The sequence below is a fragment of the Cuculus canorus genome, chromosome 1 (genome assembly GCF_017976375.1).
Source record: "Cuculus canorus isolate bCucCan1 chromosome 1, bCucCan1.pri, whole genome shotgun sequence".
Taxonomy (NCBI): Eukaryota; Metazoa; Chordata; class Aves; order Cuculiformes; family Cuculidae; genus Cuculus; species Cuculus canorus.
Window position 1 is genome coordinate 23,717,217 of NC_071401.1, and position 16,492 is coordinate 23,733,708.

Consider the following 16,492-nt stretch of genomic DNA (forward strand, 5'->3'; position numbering starts at 1 on the left):
AGTAGTTCTGTAACTTGACTTGTCTGGGGATTGAGATATGGAGTTGGCCTCTTACAATAATAGGGACAGAACAACATTATTTTCAAATAATCTGGTGCTACGTTACTGATTTGGTCTCAGATTGGTTTCTGGAATAGAAACTTCCACCTTAAACCATTATTCCAGTTGACAAGCTTAATTATCTTTGTCAATGCTGTTTAGACATCCATAGTGTCAAGGGCCATCCTGTCTGAGTTTATAACTTCTAAGAGATAATAAAGAATGGTAAAGTGTTGTTACTTTTCTAAAATTAGGTGGTCTAGGACTGTACATCTGTTTCTTCCAGAAGCACAAAATATTGTAAAAACTGAACTATATCAAGAAGGCAAACTTGTGTTTCTATTCTTAAAAGCTGTTACTCTTGCTAGAATAATTACTTAGTATTCGGAATTGAAATACTTCTCTTTAAAGTTTGAAACAGTCCTTATGTTGAGACATAAGGAACAGAAGCACACATCTCTTCAAATTTTGTTATAACTGAAAATCAGCCTTATTTTTAGCTGACAGCATTTTCTGCAGGCTACTCGTCTCTGGCTATTAGAACATGATTAGATTAAACAGATCTCCAATCTTGTAACCAATCTTGTAATTTGAAAACAGAAGTACTATTTGTGGTATCTGTGTTAAGCATGTGTAGAAAATCATCTTATGGGCCAAAGTTTTGTGAAAATCTGAATTTGCATTTGTTTGAATAAATGAGAACTACTTTATTAATGTGTTTTTCTTCTGTATTGTCTTCTCTTATAGGCTGCTTGCTTCTTGCTGAGAGAAAGCATTTGCCATCAACTATCAAGGGAAATAATTTCAGCAGTTGTACTTCAAAAATGGATATAATGGATAACTCATCTGATAATACGTTCAACAATAGACTGAAGCAAGAGGACCTGAGAGTCTTGAGGGAAAATGCAAGAGAGGATCAACCTGCTACATCATTAAAATGCCTTGAGGTATCCAATATGCAGAAAGAAGACACAACAGATTCTTTAAATAGTGAAATAATTTCAAATATAAAACATAAAGTTCTAACTTCGGCACACCTAATGGCAAGAAAGCATTCCAGATTGCTCCCTGAAGGCTGTTGCTTAGAGGAAGGCAAGGAAGAGAAGTACATTAGTACCGATGAGAACAATGTATCTACTGTACCTCAGAAACTGAGAGAACTTGTGTGGTCTTCTTCTAAGGATAATGAACACTTGGTTGATATGCACGATGACACAACGTCTGTGATAAATGGTGGATTCAATAGTACTTTGGGTCAGATCAACTTTGGCATAAATGGAGTCAGTAGTGATTGTTGCAATATGATAACCAATAAGAGGCATGCTACAGATGAGCAGTCAGTAGTGGACTGCAGAGAAGTACTTAGACCTTTGGGAACAAACTGCTTAGAAAATTACAGTACTAGATTAAAACAAGGGGAGAAAACTGCCTTTTCAGAAGTTGTAGCCAAGAACGAAGAGCTAAAGTCGATTAAAAATACTGAAAGCCCTCAAGCAGCTGCTTTCAATAATGTGGAGATTGCTAAGGAATGGTTACATTGTGTAGGTGATAAATCTTTAAATGAAGTGATCTCTGAAGAAGATAAACAAGTAGCACCTATGTATTCCAGTGAAGAGGCAAATGAGAACCTAAAGTATAAAGGGAAATCATCAGGAAATCTTACTGCGTGCAGTTTGAATCTGGGCTTTGGTGGCTTTCAGACTGCTTCCAATAAGCAGATTAAATTCTCTGAAGTCAGTCTAGCAAAGGGCAAAATGCTGTTCAAAGATATTGAAAATGAATGCTTTGAAGCCTCTTCCGTGGAGAGAGTCCGAAACTTTTCAGATCGAGTTAGAAAGGAGAATACATTTTTCTCTGATTCAGAAAGCAAGTTGAGCAGGAACTTAGCCGATTCTTTAGATATGCAGACAAGTCTTCTTGAGCCCAGGCATACACGGTCTATTCCACATAAAGTTGACTTGTGTAAAAGCTTTCCTAGAAGTCAACAATCCTTGCAAGAAACAAATCAAACTTTGACAGCAAGTCAAGAAGCTGAAATTGCTGAGTTATCCAGTATCTTGGAAGAAACAGGTAGTCAGTTTGAGTTTACACAGTTTAGAAAGCAAAGCAACATTGTACAAAGTCAGGTCTTCCGACAGTTTCGAACTGTAGAAACACATGGAACAACAAATGTGGAAAATATTTCTGAAACAAGGAACGATGCTGATTTCTGTAGCGACTTGAAATGTGAAAATCAAGTGAAAAATGACAGGTATTGTACCAAGAAGGAAGACACGATTGAAGACTCTAAAGTGGTAGAATATGAAAAAGAAAACACAGTGATTTTCCATAAAAATGACAAGAAGGTTACTTTTGCTAACTTAGACAGAAATGAAAGTAGAGTATCTCATGGGAGCTTTCCAGGAGCTACACAGGACAGGTTTTCTGGTTTTGTAGGCTTTACTTCAGCTGGAGGGAAAAAAATAAATATTTCTAAAGAGGCTTTGGCCAGATCTACAGAGCTCTTCAAGGACTTGGATGATGATAACTATTTGTTTAAATCTCAAACTAGTACTAGATGTCACATTTCAAATAGCCATATATCTTCTAACTGTGGTTTTGTGGGATGCCTGACAACAGAAAACAAAGGAAAACCAATTTTTACTTCAGATTTCAAAAGTACAGGTGCCATTTCCCGCACAGGTTCCATTTCCCACCACACACAGAGAAAAGATGAAGTAAATAACCTTTCATTCAGGGAAGATATGGAAAATCAAATTAAAAGATCAATAAACGATAATGGAAATGTTCATTTCAATAGTATTGACACCGTCTTCAACAGTCTGTCATTCATTAAAAAACATAACCAGCATCACAGAACTTCCATACAGTTTTTTAATAAAGGTGATTGTGAAGTTGAAGGTACTTTGCAGGAAGACCCACTAGATGTAACATGTCTAGGAGGCGCTATTACAACTGCAGAACATAGTTTAAGCTTATCAGATGAAATGGAAGACCTGTCTGCTAATCAGAAAGGAGAAGACAGAAAGGAAAATGAATGCTTGTCACAAGAACTTCAAACTCCAGCTGGTGGCGATATATCCGTTTCTGATGCTGCTTTGGATCATTCTCTACGATTGCTCGGTGTACAATGTGGAGAAGGAGACATAAATGTTTTGGAGAACTCTGATAAACAGAAGATAAATCATAACAATATGGAAGAAGACACCACCCGTGATGAGAACCTGTTAGTGAATGAATGCAGAAAACAAATATGTTCTTATCATCATCATCAAATACATTCCAAGCAAGAGCTCGTTGTTGGAAAAAAGGAAGAGAAAGGGAGTTATCTGACTGGTTTTCAAACTGCTAGTGGCAAGAAAATAACAGTTGCTGATGGACTTATGGCTAAAGCTGAGCAGTTTTTTTCAGAAAATGTTGATGCAGGAAAGGAACACAATGACAATTTTGGGAACCCTGTAAAGAAAAAGAAATTTGTTAAAAGCTCTGTCAAAGACTCTGATTCGTGCATTGAAAACATTGCTCAGTGTGATCCAGAAGAACTTCATTTTAATAGAAAGCTTGTTGAAGAACGTGGGGATCAATTTCAGCAGACAGTAAAGAGCAGTCCCATTAAACACACACTGATTCTTGATAGTGTTGAAGTAGATACATTTGTTAATTTAGGTGATGATGTTGAAAGGAGTTTGGTAACTTCATACGCACATAAAAAAGCTGATGTCAGACCTGGAAAGTCAGAATTGGAATCCTTTTCCAGGCAGGAGAGCAATGATTTAAGTAAAGCTTGCTTGTCTGAAGATGCTGAATGCTTTGCAGAGAGAGAGATGCAATACTCTCTCTCTCAAACCAAGGATGAATTAGAAAACATGCATGATTTTCCTGTGCATTCTGCTACATCTCTGCATTTATTGAAGGTGTCAAATGACCTGGAAGATAATTCTGTGCCTGGAGATGCAAAAAATACTTTATTTGTTGAGGACGGTAACAATAAATCTAATCAATCCCTCATTTTGACTTCAAAAAGTAGCTCTTCTCTGAACTGTGACACTAAGGACTTTGTCTTAGAGCATCTCACTGAACCTTGTGCTGATACGAACTGCTTCACAGATACCATAGTTAATGCTTGCCAAAACCGGTCACTAGCTGGTCTTCCTGAAGATGAAACTGATTTAACTACCTTAAAAGAAACAGCACTTAATGTTGAAAATAAAAACGATGACATGAAAAAAATTGTGTTTAGTACAGCAAAAGGTAAAGCAGTTTCTGTTTCAGAAAGTGCATTAGCAAGAGTCAGACAAATGTTTCAAGATGACTATGGTGAAGCTGTAAAAGGTGAAATTGAGGCTAACTCAAGAACTAATCAAACTGAAATTGCTGGAAATTCATCTCCCATCATTCATGCTGAAAGTCCTAAATGCACTAAGGACTTAATTGCTGCAAGAAGTGAAGAGATTAATTCAGCCACATCCCATTTTATTAAAGTAAATGCAAGTGCTGGTGAAAATGGTCACCAAGGTGCAAACACATTTGTAGATGCAAAATCTGTTCCAAATTCTGAAAGGGGCTGCTTTGATAAGAACATTAAGCTTTTAGAGCACTTGCCTGTTCCAGAGAAGCAGATAAAGCAGTCAGACTGTTCTGTAAGCAATCTTGGATTTTTTAGTACAGCAAGTGGTAAGCCTGTACAGCTGTCAGAGGAGTCACTCAGGAAAGCTAGACAGCTTTTTTCTGAAATAGAAAGTGATAATTCATCACAAGTACAAGAAGCATTTTTAGCTGAAGAAGTTGCTGAAAAGTCTGAAATGCACACTCAAATAGTGCCTGGGAAAATACAGACAGCGTTAGCAAGAGGGGAAGAAAATACCAGCACTGAATTTATTTCAGATCCTGCTTTTGGGTTCAGCACTGCAAGTGGAAAACAGGTAAAAGTCTCTAAAAATGCCTATGAAAAAGCCAAGGCAATTTTAAAAGAACCTGATGACTTTTTCAGCAGTGGCCTTTGCATTACAGATCAACTTAGTTCAATTGAAGAAAGTGGTCAACATGTAAAATCTTTAACTGATAAAGTGATCTCGGAATCCAAAATTGATAAAAGCTGCAATGAAGACTTTAACTTAAAAAGCATCTGCCCTGAAGAAATGAAGTCTTTTCCAAGCACTCACCATATCAAAATGCCTGAGTACATACCACATAGTAAGAAAAACAAGCAGTTAACATCATTTAAAAATAGCTTTCAGCAAGAGGAGAGTAGGTCTTTTGAAAAAGGGCAGCTGAATCTGGGGGTGAAAACAGAGTCTGAAGCAATTCCATGCGTTGCTGCTGCTAAAGCAGAAATTAATATTAATCTTCTGCAAACTCCAAAAAGTTACTTGGAAGTGGAGGCTGTGGAAAGTGCAAGAGCTTTTATGGAAGATGATCTTTCTGACTCTGGAGTAGAAATTAATGCTGCACAGTCCTTCAGTGACAGACTGGATAGAAACTTTCAAAGTAAGACCTTTGGGAAGAGGCGCTTGGAAGAAAAAAACTCATGTGGTAGGTCTTTGTTATTTATATTCATATTCCTAGTGGGTTGTTTGAGGGGTTTTGGCATGACATGGGTCGTAGAGAAGTTAAAAGTTCCTTCTGTAGGTGTCAATGATAAAAATTCTTTCTCAAGGCCATAGTTCATCCACTCATTCCAACCTTAAATGCACAGTGCAAGCTAAATTTGTGATTAGTAATTTTGAAGATGTGTGGGTTTTGCTTTTGATCATAAAGTTATGGAAGAAAGCTACTGCACCATTTCTGAGTAGATTTTTTATTTTTTTCTCTGCACATATCTAGTGGCTTTTCATTGAAAAATGGGTACTAGTATTTCCATTTTCACATTTTTTTGCCTTATAGGTGAGGACAAGGTTTGACTTTTAATGAGAGTGACAGTCTCATATGAAAAATAGTTGTTGGTCTAAAAAGCACAGTTTCTTGCCATGTAAAACTAATCTGTCTCGGGACTGAAGTGTTGGTACTTAAAGCCTGCACGGTCACCGAGATCTGTTCAGGGAACTGGTGCAGCTGAAAACTCTTCATGGAAGGGTAGATTGCAGCAGAGTCTGCCTAGCTGCTCAAGTTCAGGTACAAAGGTCAGGCAGGCTACCTGGGAAGGTTTGGGTAGGTGCGAGAAGGCAGCTAGAACTCTTATCAGTCCAATTTAAACAGCTGTGACACATTTAAGCCATATCCTTAGTTACAGCTACTGTAAAAGATGTGTTACACACTTCTTTAGAATTCTGTAGGGACTCTGATTACTGAAAGTACAGAAGATGATGCAGGTGCGCTGTGCTGGTGAAGTCCACTGTGGTGCGCTTTCTGAGGCAGACTGTCTTGACCATGTTTGACAACTTAAGGCTCACAAATTTTTGGTTTGGACGGAACTGACCACAAAAGATTCTGCAACAGAGTTCATCATATGGAGTCTTGAAATCGTTCTTGGTAACACAATATACAGGCATTCTGAACAGAAGAAACTTGCAAATTAGGGTGAAGTAACTCTATGTTTGAAAAGGCCATTGACGTGTGATCTGGAAATTTGCTACTTCTGCTTGTTCTGAGTACTTGAATGTTTTATTTAGAAATTATGATTAAGTTATACAGTATTGGTAAGAAAGTGAACCAAAAAAAGGAACATCGCTTTTAAAAATCTGTCTTTTTTTTCCTAGGGGAACCTCCAATTAAAAGACAGCTACTGCTTGAATTTAACAGAACAAAGACTTTCCCCAGATCTTTGAAAGCTTCAAAAACCACCCCTGATGGTAATTTTACTCTTGTTGTGTTCTAAGTGGCAAACTGATGTAGGTTGTTACCTCCTTCAGTTTCCAGTAAGCTAACTTATAAGATTGCTGTAACTGCTTCTTTTATGAATATAGTCATGGAAAGCCAGGGAAGCTACTATGGTAATGTCTCTGCCAACTTGAAACCACACAACTAATAGTTGGCCTTATTGTGCAGAATCCAAGTATATTACAATGTACTACTACTGCACGAACTGATTTAATTTCCAGGTTGGTAGGAATTTATCTAGTTTCTCACGATCCTAAATCTCACATTCTTCCTACTGAGAGTAGAATTTGTATTTTATTGATCTGTAATTTATCAACTAAAAACTATTATCTAGTGGAAAATGAGATAGCACTGGTATTTTCATCATATAATAATTGGTGAAGGATACACTTACTGGTTGGTGTCTACACTACAGATTATTTTGATATTTCAAGCCAGTAATATGGGGTTCTAAATTGACCACTGAGCCTACCTGGAATAAAATCTGTGATAAACATTCTATTTCGGGAGCCTAAAAACGTCTTGCAGGCTCACAGATAGGAACTTTTGAGAGTTCTCCATTGTGACCACTAATTCTTTAGATCTGTCATCTACTAGCATGAAGATGTTCATATAAAAACACTCTATATTGGGGAAGGGGGGGAGAACAAAGCTGTTTAAATCCACTCTGGAAACTTTTCTATATTTTTATATCTATCCATGTAATGTAACATTTAAAACATTTTGTTTCTTATTATTTGTAGGCATTTCCAAAGACAGAAGAAAATTTATGTACCATGTGCCATTAAAACCTGTAACTTGTCAACCTTTTGGGTAAGAAATTTATACTATATTTTGGCATTCTTCTAATGCAATTTCTTATAACTTGCAAGCTCTTGTAACTTTTTAAAAATATATAGTAGTAATTTCCTACCCAACTTTATAAAAGACTAACAGTTTTACTTCAAAATAAAGATATAACCATATAACACATATTGCTGCAGTAGATCAGTGAGGTGCTGAACAAATATTACACTTGCATTTCTCTATAGAGTGAAATTAGCAATTCAGTTTTTAAAATGTCAAAGAGTTTTTATTGACATAGTCTTGAAAGTTGTATTATTAAATAAAGAATATCAAAATCCTGACGAAGTGTTTTGTCAGGAAGCTGAAACCTGTATGCTTAAATGTTTTCATCTCTGTAGGGATACTAAAGAACGACAAGAAGTCAAGAATCCTACCCTTACTCTACCAGATCAAGACCTCAAAGGATTCAAATCTAAACCTGCCATTTTTCAGCACTGTACACTGAGGCAGTCTTCAAGCAGTACTTCAGAGGCTTCTACTCCATCTAAGGCCTCAGCAAAGGAGAGCGAAGAACCAAAGAGTTTGTACAAATCTGGCAAAACTGTTAAAAGTTTTGTTCCACCCTTCAAAACCAAGCAGACATTTTCTGAAGGTGAACAAGGCAGCAGCAAAAGATGTGACTCACCAATCAGCAAAAATGTAACTGAAGAGACAGAATTAAATCAGATCACAGCTGAAGAAAATACTGCAGAACCTCAGGATCACCAGTCTTGCATCCAGCATGCAGCAGACTCTGACCTAGAAAATGGCAATTTAGGTATTTTCCAATTTTGATCCCTTAACCTACTGTGAATACCAACTACCATAACCGAACCTTTAAGGGTTTTGAATATTCTGTCAAACTTCTTTTTTAAACAAAAATAAGCTTCTTTTTTAAGCATGGGTTTGGGGGTGGAGTGGCAATGTTGCAGGAAAATTGGGAAATAATTACTTTCCTAATATTCTATATTGCATTCCAAAATAAAGCATATGCATGTCATCTCCAAAGTTAATTAAGAGCAAATTGTTTTCACACAGTGCTTGAGAAGCAAATGTTTAAGATGGCTTATGTTTCATTTGATTTTATATACGTCTTAAGTAAAGTATTCTAGGAACTTAAAGACTAGCCTTGCTAGACTTCATTCACTTTTATAGAAGCTTGTTTTCATTGTGTTTTGTAATTGAAATATAGGCTTAACAGTATAAATGTCTGACTGTGCTATTTTCAAAGAGGTGGGTGGGCTTCTGCCATCTAAGCTCTCTTGAATGTTGCAGTGTAATGTTCCAGTGTTTATAACTTCTGCAATTTACAATCAAATAATCTTTTTTTTTTCAAAAGGACGCATTGTACATAGTTCAATGAATGTGAAGATTGTGAATGAACATTTGCAGAATTAGATCCCAGATTTACACATCAAAATCTCAGGATTACAGACTTTGTAGTCATCGTCAACTGATTTCTGTTTGTTTGGAGTTTTCTGTGACGATGGATTTCAGCCTGATTAGTAAAATATGTGGATTTAAGTTTATTTTAGGGACTTACATAGTCATATTCATTTCATATCATTCATTTCCTATAAATATTATTCAAATGCTTTCAGTAAACACTGAAACAATGCTTTTTAAATGCATTTAACTTCGAATATTTGGACCGCTGCAGTTTCTAAAAATCTGCAGAGTGCCTTAGAAAATATGCTTCTCTGAATCTGCTTTTATAGTGTGACTGTATATATTAAATGGAGATACACTGTAAAAAAAGGGTGTTTGATGACTTTTTTTTTTGCTTTGCAGCTATGGTCAAGATGATGACAAATCTCCGCTGTGCCAGAGATCTGCAGGAAATGAGAATTAAAAAGAAATACAGGCAAAATATTAGCTCACAGCCAGGCAGTCTTTACCTCATTAAAACATCTGCAAGAAATAGAATCTCTCTGAAAACTGCAGTAGAAGAGAAATCTCCTAGTTTTTATTCTATGGAAGAGGTACATTGATAACTTTTTATTGTGTCTTTCCTGGGTTCTTGTTCCTTAAGACAACCAAAGACGCTTCTTTTGAATAGACACATTCCCCAGTTTTGAGATAAGTATTTAACAGTAGCTATTGTGTTAGTTGCTATAGTTTGTAAGTAGCTTTGCATATCTACAGTTTTTAAAACTGTTCTAAATAATGGTCACAAATGTCTCTATAATGTTATAATCAAACAAGTGAAGCATCAAACAAGGGAAAAATCCATCAATTATAGCTGCTATTGACTTTTAACCCATAGGAAGAGCTGTTTTAGGGTAACACTTGGTTAAAATTTAAGCATGGGTAAGTCTATATTGAAAGCCTCTTGCTACTGGTACAGTGCAGGTACAAAGCCAATTGTTTTTAAAGCATGCTGTGATGCTGTTCTGCTAAAACAACAGCTGAGTATTCTTCCATTTTCCTTGGATTGCTTATGAAATGACAAGGCCAGACAAAAGCTCAAGGAAATATTTTATGTAAGTTTATAGCATTTGCTCTAAAACCCCTTAGCTGAATTCTTACTGTATAGTCATTATTTTGTCTTTTTCATCTAATTTTTTTCAGCTTTATACATACGGTGTTTCAGCGCATTGCGTACACGTTAACAGCACAAATGCAGAATCTTTCGAGTTTCTCATCAAAGATTTTTTCAGTAAGGAGTATTTATTAGCTGGAAATGGGATGCAGCTTGCTGATGGAGGATGGCTGATACCTACGGATGAGGGAAAAGCTGGAAAAAAGGAGTTTTACAGGTACTGTTACTTATGTCACTTGAGACACTAAGTGTCTTTTTTATTAGCTAGTTATTCTCATATCCCCTAGAGTAAATCAAACTCAAGGACCTTTTAAAGCCTCTGACTACTATTTTACTGTGCATTTTTAGTGCACCTCTGCTAGTGTTAACTAAAGATATTGTAGGATTGTAAATTTAGTATTTAAACTAATGTTAGTAGTGACCTTCACTAAGCTTTAAAGAAAACATACAACGCCAATTTATAAGATTCCTAGGGACTCTTCAACAGAATAAACAATCTAGAAAAATGTTACTATTAATTCAGCATTTTACCCCCTTAGTACAAATAGGTTTTGGTTTCGTTTTCAAGTGGAAAAGGTTTTATTTTGGTTGGGCTCTATAGAGTTTTTTATGGGAATGAAAGTTGATAGGGGACTGCTTAGGGGGCTTCTTTGGCAGGGCAGGGTGGAAAATATGGTTTTCAATATAATCTTTTCTAAAGCAGACTTACAAAAATAAACTAGATTTGTAGAGTAGAGCACACCTCTGTCCCTTTATCTGTGCCTAGCTGTGTGAAGCCAAAAGAGCTTGCCCCTGGAGCTACTGCTAGGGTCAAAAGTCTGTTTCAATAATGCAGATGTGCACATGCATGCTGTGTACAAGGACAAGACTTCAGTATTCAGATAATAACCATATCAGGTTATGCAGTGTAATCTCCCTGTTTTCACTGTAATAAATATTCCTTTGTTAATGTTGCCTGTGTACATATGTTAAATACAATGCTAGGGAAAAATAAGCACATAAAAACTTACAGTGGTTTTTAGGTTAATATATCAACAATTTATCTGCAGAGCCCTTTGTGACACTCCTGGTGTGGATCCCAAGCTAATAACAGAGGCCTGGGTTTACAATCACTATAGGTGGATCATATGGAAATTGGCAGCCATGGAAGTGTCTTTTCCAGACAAATTTGCTAATAGATGTTTAACACCAGAAACTGTGCTGTTGCAGCTGAAATATAGGTAAGTAATGTATAGCAATGTATTTAGAGTCGTTATTTTTGAATCCGTGTACTTTCTAGTTTATAATATTGCCAAATAAGCACATCTACTTTGCATGTACTATTTATCAGAATGGTTATATTGTTAAGCTTACACATATGAACAGTAGAAATGCAATGTGGTATTTGCAGGAATTTAGGTAACTTTTACTTTGCTACTTAATTGTGTAGATTGAGTAAGCAATGTTTTGCTACAGTTGTTTTTTAAGGAAAAACAATGCGATGGATTTTGTTTGCTTTAACAGAGTGTCACGGGTTCTCTTTTGTAGGTATGATTTGGAAGTTGATAAAAGTAAACGATCAGCAATCAAAAAGATAACAGAGAGAGATGATGCGGCAGGTAAAACACTTGTACTGTGTATTTCTAAAATCATATCACTAAACACTGTCGTATCTCCTAGCAGTAGCAATAAGAATGTGGAAAGTACAAAAGCAACAGCAATAATTGAAGTTACTGATGGCTGGTATGGCATTCGAGCTCTTCTGGATCCACCTCTCAAAGCTTTCTTACATAGAAGAAGGCTGACTGTTGGTCAGAAGATCATAGTGCAAGGAGCAGAACTTGTTGGCCCTCAAAATGGATGCACACCACTGGAAGCTCCAGATTCCCTCATGTTAAAGGTAAAACAAAATATTAGTTCAGCTTGATTGGGTGTGACCAAGAGATGTGAAAAATGCTATTTACATGAGCCACGTTTTGTAAACAGAAAAGGTTTTGTCAGGGCTTTACAAACTGACAAAGTTTAATAACCAGATTTATAAGATATGGCATATAAGGCACTATTCAAGTTTACAATATAAAATTCTGCCAGGTTTTGCTGTCTGTTTTGTTGGTTCCAGCTGCTTAATTTGGTTAAGCACGAAGTTACAAACAGTATTTGTCACAGACAATAAGGAAATTGGAGGGAGAATGAGGGGAAAAATTCAGGTTGTGACAGGATTGGTTTGGATGGGGTGGGGCTTGATTTGCTTAAGGATGATTAAAGTGCTGCGTGAAGTTTCAGCGTGAAAAATTGGCTTCTCTGGTACAAAGCAGTGGCTTGCCTCATAGGTGTCCACTTCCTAGAGAATTTTAACTGCTCAGATTTTTAGTTCCTATTTAAAATATATTCTTCAGTGTGAAAAGAAACCTTAAAATTACGATGTTATATGTCAGGTGCAAAAATGAGATATTCTTAGTTAGGTCAGTGTGAAAATATTCTTTCCTCTAGATATAATTGAATGTCTTTCTTGACCTACCTCTGACAGTTCAACATTTAATTTGTTCAGATTTCAGCGAACAGCACTAGATGTGCACGATGGCATGCAAAACTAGGATTTCATCGGGATCCCAGACCTTTTCCTTTGCCTTTGTCATCACTTTACAGTGAGGGTGGTGCAGTGGGTTGCATCGATGTAGTTATTCAAAGAACTTACCCTATTCAGGTATGATGTAAGTATTTTATGACTCTAACAGGAGTTGTGAGATCTAAGTTACATTAGTTAATTGCTCTATCATTGCTCAAATCAGATATAATATAGAGAGCTAAAAAAATAAGAAAAGATAATTATGTGTTAAGTGAACAGGAGTGGTTCTTGCAGCATGCATGTATTTAATATTTCACGATTGGACTATCTTACTGTAAGAAGAATTTCAGTGTGCACTCAATATCTTCTGGTTGGCTCTGCTTTCAGCTTCAAAAATCAAGCCAGAAATCGTTGATTTTCAGTTCTGTAATCTAAAAAGCAGAGTAACTTTTTTAAAGGAGAAAAAAGCAATGTTTCAACTCCAAGTAGAAGTGGAAAGTCCTTTTTTTTTTCTATTATTAATATACATATCCCTTCAAAGAAGTTAAATATTTATAACTGTTAGTAGGATGACTTGCTCTTACATGTAGCTGGCTGTATTACTAATATGTATTATTTTAAAGTATTACTGAATATACTGTGTGCTTACAGTGTAAAATAGATTTCAGATGCTCTAAATACCACTTGATATCCAGACATTTTGAGTATGGTCAGACTGAACTGTAGCTACTTACTTCTATAACAGCACTGCCTACAAAAAGAAATAATATTTTTTAGTAATCAGTCCTCTTAATGTTAACACTTTAACCAGTATACGGCTTATTCCATTGCTTTCTTTCTGAAGTGTTGTATAACTGATGGTTGATGTAGATTGAGTTCTGCAAAAGTAATAGTAGTCTTTATTTTGGATTGTTACTTTGATATTTAGATCATTACTTGAATGGAGAAAATTGCAGCACTTACTATGTGAGCTGCCTCATAGAACTCGCATTTATTTAAGTCCCAGAAAGGGGACTGTAATCTGAAACAACATCACAGTAACTGACTCCCAGGTTGGGGAGGAAAGTGGTGTTTTGTATCTCACTGTATCGAGAGTTGATGTACTGATATAGTCTTTTTTTTAAAGAGACTGAGACTCTTACTCAAACATACCAAAATGATAGGAAGACTTGGGCTGTCTGTCTCCTCAAGAGGTCAAAGAGTATATGAATCATAGTAATGCTAATTAAAGGAGTCAAACTGTGAATAGTGTAGGAAATACATGGCATGCAGTTAATGAGCCAGGCAGGGCCTGTTTCAATAATTCACTGCCTCATAAGGGTCAGTCCTTCAACCCTTCCTTATCTTGTTCTTGCTATAGTCTTGCTGCTTCTCTTTAATAACCTGGAGCTCACCTGATACTGTTGCTTAGCTAATTTAATTCATTAAACCAGGAGTAAGTAACTAATAATAATAATAATAATAATAATAATAATAATGAAAAAGAAAACCTAAACAACAAACCGCTGTCTATTGGATTAACAAACTAATGTTCTCTGACGACGTCACATACATGGTAGGGCCATGTATGTGCCAGGGAGAAGGTGGGATGCTGCAGCAAAGGGGAAGGGAAGGGACCACTTTCAGCAGTGACCTCTTTGGCTCACCTGTCTCTTCGCACCAGACTCTTAAGGCATCAGGCAAGGCTGTTCTGGCAGGGTTGTGGGCGAAACTCTAGTCATATGGAACCATTTCAGGCAGAAAAAGTTTAAGAGAATCTGCAGAACTATGTCATAATTCTTTTACAGCGTCTGATATAGCATGTTAAAACAGACAGTACATTGAGGTGGAAGGAAATGGGGTAGAATGCAGTTCTGGTATACTTTTAAGCATTGAATTCGATGGTTTCTATCTTAAGTTATAAGTGAGATACAGCTGTCTTCTAAATCATGTCATTGATACCTGTTACTATAAGCTATAGTTTCTTCAGAAGTTAACTCAAGCTGCTTTGACTACTGCTCCATTCTGTCTGTATATCTTGTGGAGATTTACCAAAAAATGCTGTGGGGTTTTGCCTTTTATCTATTATACTGAAAGACCTTATGATCTATTGCCTCTTCACTTTTTAAAGCATTTTTGCTTAACAGTGAGTATTAGAAGGAAGCTAGATGAGGTTAAAAATGAAAATGGGTCCATTTTTTGTTTGAATCTTTTTCAGTGGGTGGAAAAGACAGCAGCTGGTTCTTATGTGTTTCGTAATAGCCGAGCTGAAGAAAGGGAAGCTGCCAAACATGCAGAGGATCAACAAAAGAAACTGGAAACTCTGTTTGCAAAAATCCAAGCAGAGTATGAAAAGCGTGAAGGTAAAGCTTTCTTTGTTTCAGGACATGTAATAAGAACACAAAATATTTGACAGAAGAGTTTAAATAAACTGGCAAAAACTTCTCTGGTGGTAGAGAAACAAAGATAGAGCATTGGGTTGTTTTCTTTGTTATTTTTTCTGTTGTCTTGTTTTAGATTTTTTACTTCCTATGCATCAGAACCTTTCAGTGCAAAACAGTTCCATACTTATTTGCTTGGCTTTGCAGCTATCTAGGAGACTCTTCCTGAACATGTTGGTAGCCAGGCTACTAAAAAATTACTATTGAGATAATGCTCAGGGAAGTGCTACAGAGTTGTAGAATTGGTAATTCCATTCTCTTCCAAGATCTGACACTGTAATATTTCACTCGGAGGTGGGTGCTGCTCAGGATGTATCTCAATAGACATAAACACCAACACCTAACACTCAGCATCTTTACTCATGAACACTGCAGGACTGTGGTGATGCTGAGGCTGGTGGAGCTGCTAAATGGGACGGGGACTCTAGTGACACAGGACATAGGGAAGGCTAAGGTACTGAATGTGGGGAAATTCTGGAGCAAGGAAGACGTACCCTTGGTGGAAGACAATAAAATTGCACATATGTAATTCCATGGTCAGTGATGGTATGCATCCACAAATGCTGAAGGAGCTGATTGATGTCTGTGAGGCTGTTCTTGATCCTCTTCGAATGATCATGGTGATTGGTAAAGGTGCCTGAAGACTGGAGGAAAGCAAATGCGTCTTCCTGTCTTCAAAAAGGACAAGAAGGAGGACCCAGACAACTAACTATAGGCCTTACCTTGATCCCTGAAAAGGGGATGGAACAACTAATCCTAGAAAGCATTTCCAGGCACATGAAGGACAAGAAGATGACTGGGAGTAGTCAGCAGGGATTCATCATGGGGAAGTCATGTTTGACTTCTGACAGTCTTCTGTGATGAAATTACTGGCTTGGCTAGGTGGGGAATGGCAGTGGATATTGTCTGCCTTGACTTCAGTGAGGCTTTTGACACTGTCTCCCTTAAGATGCTCATAGAGAAGCTGGTGAAGCATGAGCTAGATGAGCTGTCAGGTGAACTGAAAACTGGCTGAACAGTTGGTCCCAGAGGGCAGTGATCAGTGACACAAAGTCTAGTTGGAGACCGGTAACTAGAGGTGTACGCCAGGGATCAATACTGTGCCCAGTCCTGTTTTAACATCTTCATTAATGATCTGGATGATGGGGCAGAGTGTACTCTGGGCAGGTTTGCTGGTGATACAAAATTAGGATGAGTGACTGCTGCCATCCAGAGAGACCTCAACAGGCTGGAGAAATAGGCCGACAAGAACGTTGTGAAGTTTAACAAAGGGAAGGGCAAATCTGACACCTGAGAAGAAATAGA

General features: G+C 37.0%; 1 protein-coding gene across 2 annotated transcripts in view; it reads left to right on the forward strand.

Annotated features, from left to right (window-relative positions):
- BRCA2 (BRCA2 DNA repair associated) overlaps window positions 1-16,492 on the forward strand; it is a 42,691-nt gene that overhangs the window by 15,387 nt on the left and 10,812 nt on the right. For both annotated transcript variants that reach the window (XM_054088231.1, XM_054088238.1), the window contains exons 11-20: window positions 787-5,571; window positions 6,735-6,827; window positions 7,599-7,668; window positions 8,040-8,458; window positions 9,472-9,662; window positions 10,252-10,439; window positions 11,272-11,442; window positions 11,750-12,101; window positions 12,750-12,905; window positions 14,965-15,109. In XM_054088231.1, the coding sequence (XP_053944206.1) occupies window positions 787-5,571; window positions 6,735-6,827; window positions 7,599-7,668; window positions 8,040-8,458; window positions 9,472-9,662; window positions 10,252-10,439; window positions 11,272-11,442; window positions 11,750-12,101; window positions 12,750-12,905; window positions 14,965-15,109 (6,570 nt within the window). The remainder of the gene's footprint in view (window positions 1-786; window positions 5,572-6,734; window positions 6,828-7,598; window positions 7,669-8,039; window positions 8,459-9,471; window positions 9,663-10,251; window positions 10,440-11,271; window positions 11,443-11,749; window positions 12,102-12,749; window positions 12,906-14,964; window positions 15,110-16,492) is intronic.